General features: G+C 34.9%; 1 protein-coding gene across 3 annotated transcripts; it reads right to left on the minus strand.

Moving 5' to 3' along the window:
- Window positions 1-513: 513 nt before the first annotated feature.
- LOC114874301 (sialin-like) lies at window positions 514-6,570 on the minus strand. Of its 3 annotated transcripts, none has more exons than XM_029183476.2 (9): window positions 6,242-6,570; window positions 4,299-4,504; window positions 3,947-4,168; window positions 3,712-3,796; window positions 3,411-3,577; window positions 2,683-2,832; window positions 2,372-2,504; window positions 1,818-2,071; window positions 514-1,624 (listed from the first exon to the last, which is right to left on the minus strand). In XM_029183476.2, the coding sequence occupies exons 1-9, from the start codon at window positions 6,306-6,308 to the stop codon at window positions 1,331-1,333; spliced, it is 1,578 nt and encodes a 525-aa protein (XP_029039309.1). In that variant the 5' UTR covers window positions 6,309-6,570; the 3' UTR covers window positions 514-1,330. The 3 variants fall into 3 exon arrangements, with proteins under 3 accessions (XP_029039309.1, XP_029039308.1, XP_029039310.1); XM_029183475.2 differs by lacking the exon at window positions 6,242-6,570 and adding an exon at window positions 5,057-5,184; XM_029183477.2 differs by lacking the exon at window positions 6,242-6,570 and adding an exon at window positions 5,064-5,135.
- Window positions 6,571-7,856: the final 1,286 nt, after the last annotated feature.

Below are 7,856 nucleotides of genomic sequence, written 5' to 3' on the forward strand. Positions count from 1 at the left end.
AAAGTGTTCGCCAACCAAATAGCCTTCTTGTGCTTGGCAAACTGTAACTTCCGGTATCCTGTAAACGTACCAATAACATGTGTACGTTTTAGCCGAAAGGATATAGGAATAGTTCGCCTTCTAATTAGTACGGTCGTTGTTTTCATTAACTTTCCTCTTCGGTGATGGAAAGTCGTCGTAAAAGATGGAGTATTTCATTGTTTTGCTGTGCGTGTACCGATGTATTTCTGTGCAATCAGCGAAGAAATACGGGACAAAGAGGGAGAAAGGTAAATTCACAGAGTTCAGATTACCATCTTGATTGATTCTGGAGTTTAGCTAACAATTGTGTACCAAATTATTGCAAAAGAGAGTTATACGAGTGATTGTACTGAAAATTTTGAATGCAAATGTTTCTTATTACTGCATAACCCAACACGTAACAAAATTTACATCCAAGTATTGTTGTTATATAAAATACAGTAAAGCATTTTGTATTCTTTTTTTTTTCAAATAAAACTTATTTTATTAAAATGTATTTATTATTATTTCTTTATTTATTTTACTGAATTATTTTAACATAAAATATTGCAAACGTAGATAATACATTCCGCAAAACAATTAAGGGACCATCTGAATCTCGCCCTATTTTTCGGGTTCGTAGAGGTGATCCTTTAATTGTTTTGCAAAGTGTATGTACCACTAGCACTATATAACTTAAAAGGTATGTAATCTCATCTATAATACACTCTGTAACATATATACAATTTTCAAAAATATATATTCTAAACTAACAATTACCTATATGTACAGAGTGCCTCAAAAATATTGGTCACTTCATAATGCATTTCAAAAATCAAGTACCAAATGTGTAATTACTCATATCCTAAGGTTTTCTATTTGTACGACCTTTTTGAGACACCCTACATATATGTCCTTAAAAACTGATTATTAATTACAAAAGACATGCTTATATCGACCTACAGTTGCATAGAGATTTTTTTTAACAATATCGAAATAAGCAATAAACAAATTATTTATCAAGCCTTATCAATTAATTATCAATATATTGAGTAATTGTATTAAAATTAAAACGTGTCTGACTACAGATGGTTGTTTCTACTGAGATAGTCAACGTGTTAAATTAGAATCTTTGTCGTAAGAAGTTAATTTTCATTAATAATATTCATAGCGAATGAAAGTTTAATTAATACAGTATATCTACCTATTAGATAACATCATGCTGCTACAGTTACTAATTGAAAGGGTGTGAATACTTATGGAACTCGTATATACATGAATAGGTTGAAAATACTGAATAAATACGAACATTCCAACAATGGACATGAATTTAATTAGATGCCTGTGAAACTTTCGAATGGACCGAGGCAGAACGAGGCACATTTTTCGCGCTCTCCACGTCCTCCTCCAGTGAATAAGGACTGAAAGGCTCTGTTTGTACACCGACGTCCTCGTAATCGAGTTCCAAGGTGTCTTGTTCGTAAATAGCATCGTGACTTCGCGGTCGGTCAACGGAAGCAATCCACGGTTGTGGAACACCTTTTCCAAGAGCCAGGAAAACTGCAGCAGTTGATAGAAGAACAACGGAAGCGACACCGAATACCAGTCGCCAAGAACCAGCAATCTGAAATAAATTTATTATTCATTAAAAAGTAAACTTTATGAAGGCATTTTTGACCTTCGCCCAAAATTTTAAACAGCAGTTTTATTTATTTTGCTTTTCCATTATGAAGAAGAGGGCAAAATAACATTTTTAATTTCTGTAAAAAAATAGTCATTAATTTATGAGTAATAAAACAAAAAAAATGTTAACTTACAGAACCATGCAGAGCTTGAGTAACAAAATAATTAGCAGCTAATAAGCCTGCTGCTCCTAGGGTGGAGCATAATGCACACGCAGCCGCTGCACAGGCTGGAGATTCAACAGGTGCAAGGTCCGCTATAGCTGCTAATGCACCTGCAGGTGCAGTTCCAGAAACTAACAGTGCAGCTATGCCCAACCACGCTGCTCCTAGAGCTTGACAACCAGCATAGCCAGCAACGAAGAGCAAGGCTGCTGGTATAAAATGGGCTGTAAAATAATTGCAAATTTGAAATCTGACAAAAACCAGCTGAAGGAAATATAACATTGTTTAATTATAGTTTCAATTAACATAAAAATTAAATTCATAATCACGATTTGCTCGTGTGATCCTTATGCAAGCTATTCAAAAGTTTTACTTCCTGCATGCTGCGCGACCGTAAATCAGAAAGATAAGAAAATATACTTTTGAGAACACGGTTCGTTTAATTTCTTCATTATAGATGAAGGCGATAAAATTAGTTGAGTAATTGTACCGAAAATATACTGGTTTTTAATCACGATACATACCAGTATAAACTACTAGCTTTCTTGCTGTGGTGGTTGAAACTATTTTTGATTCACGAACGTGATCCACAAGGAGACCACACGTTAATGCAGCCATGAAATGACCGATATGAGGTAATGTTGTCAGAACGGAATCCTAAAGAAATTGTAAATTAAAAATTTCATTTCGTATTATTTACCCTTTAAATAATCCTTGTCCAACTATTTTTAATTTAAATACAGAATTATTTTATAAGTGAATAATTTTTAAATAATGCATTAAAATGAGAATTAAATCGTAAATTGCTAATGTGGGATTAAAATAGAAAACTTACATTAGCTGTAGAGAAACCATAGATGAGTTTTAGGTATTTCGTCATACCAAGTGCTAGGGTAGCGTCACCCCATTGATTGCCCATTGTGGCTACAGCGGACGCCCATACTGGAACGGATCGCAGTAATTTTCCCCATGGAATTACCGCTGCCTATTTCATTATTAATTTCAAAGTTATTATTTTTCCTTTTTTTTTTATTCAGTATATTTATTACTCCCAAAAATCTCCATTCAATGCTAAAGAGTTTTAATTGTTATTTGAAAAAGGATTAAAACTCATACGCATATGATGTTCTCATAGTACAACACGTAACAATACAGTTTATTCAACATTTGGCGCGAACGTAACTAACCGAATCTGGTATCTCGTTAATCTTGTAAAACAATGGCATCGCGATTGTAATGATATAATATCACATAATTTATAAGGCGTTTGTTTTTTTATATGATTTATATGTGCCGTAATACTCGAGTTACATTGCCAAAACAGGTAAGAATATGTACATAATAAAAACTATGGTAACAATGATAATGCAAGGGAAACAATTGTAAATGAAAACTGGAATTCGTTCATTTTAAAATTAGAAAATAGGTGATGTAATTTTGAAGGAAGCTGAATGTAAAAAAATGTCAAAAATTTACCGACGTAATTATTAGGAATAATAGTATAAATATTAGTTAAGAATGAACCATAAAAATTTTGTTCTTTTTTTAAATAACGATCCTTACATTTGTGTCATGCTGATATGATTTTGGCGTATCTTTGACGAATCGGCCAAAAGCAAAGTACCAACATAGTGCAACAATGACGAGACCATAACAAAGGGAATCTCTGCCAAAACCTCGAACCATGGCTGTACCTAACCATCCTGTGAGGCAGTATCCAACACTGACAGCTATTACAAAATTTCATTTTCATTAATAAAAAACTGAAAGACGTGGCAAATTTTATATTTTCTTTTTAAAATTTCAATTTATATGGTAGGATTTTTATTAATTGTTGCAATGAAATTTGAAAAGAAATATTTACCAGCATAGCAACTGAAATACCAACTTCTATGGTTGCTTTTAAACCATGTCATAGCAAACATATGTGCAGCGGGCATAGTTGCGCCCTACAAAAAATAGAAATTACATTTCCATTAAGATATTAAATTTTGTACGTAACAGCTTGTTAATTTTGAAAGCTTCTCGTAACTTATCAAATTAGAAAAGTAAATATTTAATGAATTCATAATTGTATAATACTTTTTCTTCGTTCTTACTGTGCACAGTCCCTGAAACAGGCGGAGTGCCACGTGAGAAGGACTTCTCCATGCAGCAGGTACTAACAAAGACGCCAAACAGGCGCTAAGAACCGCACGTGAAAACACCATGGATGGGCCTGACCTTCCCCATACCAAACATCCTCCTAAAATCGGTCCAGCAACTTGACCCCATAAGAACGCCTCTCTCATTATAGACTCTGTACGTTCCTCCGGTGGTAACTATAAATATTTACATTCTTATTAAACTTCACTCTAAAATAACTCACAAATAAAGATTTCGTGAGAATAGTAGACAGTTGATATTTATACTCGATACAAAAATATATAATTGCAACATTGTCAGATTTACCTCCATAAGTATAACTTCAAAATCTTCAGTGCGATTACGACTACTGATGTTGACCAGCATGTCGCAGTGCCAGGATGTGTCGATAATGGCATGATTGTCTTTTTGATTGGCTAGCAATGCAACCGAAGAGCTGACTTCAACTGCACCGCAGAGTGCAAATCCAACTGCAACGAGTGCTGCAACGATGTGTCGCGCTCGTACAGCCGCTGAAGAATCAAATCAAGATATTTTTATCAAAACATTAATTTGCAGCTTAACATAGAGTAACAAATAAATTTCTACGGATTTCTTTAATTCATTCCACAGCAGATAATACGATATTCAATAAACTAATTCGCTTTTGATTCGCTATAACAATCGTGAAATAAGTCACTGATATGTAGATTGTATCAAAAACGCTAAAGATCGTCTGTAATACTCGTAGAACATTATTTGATTTTGATAAGAGGATCAAACAGCAGAATTCATGGTTTCCATCTTTAATTCAATGCATCCAAGCATGTAAGTCTAAACCCAATATCAAAGGTATACCTGCCCTGCATTGTATGACAAACGTATATATCTTGGTAATAAGTTTAATAAACATGGCAAACGTCAGAAAGAAATTAAAAGGCACAAAATCTTTGCATTTACAAATTTTGTACTTCTTACATTTAGCTGCATAATTTGAATGTGAATTTAATCCATAATTAATATAAAAATTAAGATGCATTCTTAATTTATCGTGTGTGCATTGTATCATGTTTAATTGGACGAACCTCGAACCTCTTTCGCAGCTTGTTTTATTTGAACGCCACTGTGTTTCACAAATTGTTCACTACCTCGCTTGACAAACTCTGCCATTTCACGAAACTCGAAAGGAGTAAAATCAACGAGTGCATACCTCTCTTATCGCTCTCGTATGTTTGATTCTACGACTATTATCTCTTTCCTACCCCGTACAACGAAGGTGACCTCGACTTTGGTATAGTGCAAATAATGTTTCTTGAAACAACAAATAGATAAGAACACTTCTTTTTTATCCTTTCTCTCATTTCGATCAACCTGTTGTATTTATAATATACATCCGTTTAATTTCAAATTAAAAAAGTACCACTTCGATCTGTCCGGATAGGATGGAAAGTTTCATGTTGTACATCGTGTGAGAAATGATATAATTAGAAGTTGAACACAATCGATAACGTATCGTTACATCGTCGCTATCGTACAATGATCGAGTTTTAATCACCGTTGGTTGAAACAATATGATAAGAAGTTACCAAAAATTAATTCTGATTTGTTTATTGATGTTTCTGTCTGGACCATGCTATCAAACATTTTGAAACATCGACGGAACCGCGACTCGATTGAGGAAAACTTACAAGTGGAATATGTACAATAATGATAAGAATAAATCCCAAGATGTCTGGATACCTAAGGACTGTTTAAATATTATTCATCAATATAAAAACTCTAGTCAGTCGTTGGATATCGATAGAAATAATTACTAAAGATTATTAATCATTAAACGGATGCTGCTGGATTAATCGTGATTCAGAATTACAAAATATATGCAAGGGTACTTCGACCATCTCAACTGGTCACGTATTTGTGATTTTAGTACTTAATTTGTCACATCATTATCAAAATTTTTTAATAAAACTTCTATATCCTAGAAAAATAATTTAAAGCTTAGAGAATTAATTGCTATTTCAGCACTCTTGTAACTCTCGAAATTGTGATAAAAATTGTGACTGTCCATAATATTTGTTTTATGAAATTGACTAATTTAACTATTTAGAATTATTATATTTCAAATTTTAACCAAATTAGTTATGCCAATGTCAGTTCTTAGATCTTCTAAAGCTATTTACATTTTAATGTTGTTCAAATTTTCATCACAAAGAAAACCATATTGACGTAATTAATGAAGTATATTTCTTTTTGATGAATTTTTTCCTTACCTTTCATTTCCCGCGCCGCAAGTCTCAACTGGACGCTTCCACGTTTAAGACGAACAAGCGCTGCCATGTCTATCGAATGTACAAACGTATAGTTCGACTTTTCATTACGTGGCACCGACACTTTAAGCACATTTTACGATAACACTGGAGACTTTTCACTGACACCTCTGTACCGAGATACGGGGTCAATCTGACCGTAGCAAGTTGCACGAACCATACTGGTCATCTGTGAGTACGAGTGAATGAACATCTCTGTTAACGAGACTTGATACAATAAGTACCTATGCCAGGTCAGCCTTGAATCACCGTTTGAAGCCTGCCCCGTGATGTTTTCTCGTCTGTGTCAGAAAATGATATCGCAAAATCTGTGCGCGATAACAGTTCACTTCCAAATTGTTTGATAAAAATATTGAATAACAACAGAATTTCCGATTTATCGCTTTAAATTGTATGACTGGATGCAAGAAGAGTCTCAGCATCAAAACATTGCAAAATTAGATTTTTTTTATACAAATATAGGGAAATTGTTGAAAAGTATCTATAACATTTCAAAATTTGAGACGATAAAATAAATTAATTAGTTCAGTTAATTTTAATTACAGCTTTCTAATAAAAATGCAATAAAATAATAGAAATTCCCGCTTTGTTATAATAACTTTTCTTCTTAAGGTTTGCGTTACAAACATTACAGGTTCAAGTTTACATTTTAATATCTTTTTTCAATTTTATAGCAATGCGCATTTTTAAAATCATACCGCTCTCGCCACCTAGTAACTAATAGTAATATTAACGAAATAAAAACGTCGATGACGTAATTTAGCATGCCGTAAGTTGGATACAATAAGTAAGGTGGGCTTAAGGGGGTAGACACGGCACGTGACCTCTCCGATTCGGGACGTCGCGTCGGCAGTTTTTTCGTTAGGCCTGGTGGAGCCACTTGCGTGTTCTGTTACGAACCTGAAAGGTTTAATTCTCAGCTGGCGTGCGCGCAACACGATCTAGGAAGGGAGCAGCGCCTCAAGTATTTTTATAAACACATTCAAGCATCTGGTAACCCCTAACCCTTTCACCCGCCCGCCGGTATCGGGCAGGTAGAGGCGACGGAAGGATTGGACAACGACGCTGCAACCCCAACACCCGGAGGACCCCGTCCAGAGGGCGACGACGACCCTGCAGCCCCCACGAAAGGAGCGTCCAGCTAAGAAAGCGACCCAAAAGGACACCGTGGGACCATCTAGTTGTGATTTTTGAGAGAGCGTGCGACTTCCAGTGTAATAATAGTAGTAGAAATTGTAAATGATTAGTTAATTAGAGTTTGGAAGCTTAAAAAACGTTTACCCTCACTGCGGCAATATAACGAGAGACTACTGAAAGGGCCAGATCTCGCCCTTGTCCACAGAACACATAATTTCTGCTTTTCATTTGATAGAAATTCGCTACGTTGACTAACAAATATTTTTCTTATAACAATTTTCGAGAGGAATTCATTACTGAATGAAAGTAAAAATTTGCATAAATGGAGGGTGGGTGGGATGAGGTAGGGCGGATCTCCAAACCGCAGCAACTTCCTCGTGGTGAGACCTGGGCAATCGTTATTATTTGATGACTAATTAAC

This window comes from Osmia bicornis, chromosome 3, assembly GCF_907164935.1.
Source record: "Osmia bicornis bicornis chromosome 3, iOsmBic2.1, whole genome shotgun sequence".
Lineage (NCBI taxonomy): Eukaryota > Metazoa > Arthropoda > Insecta > Hymenoptera > Megachilidae > Osmia > Osmia bicornis.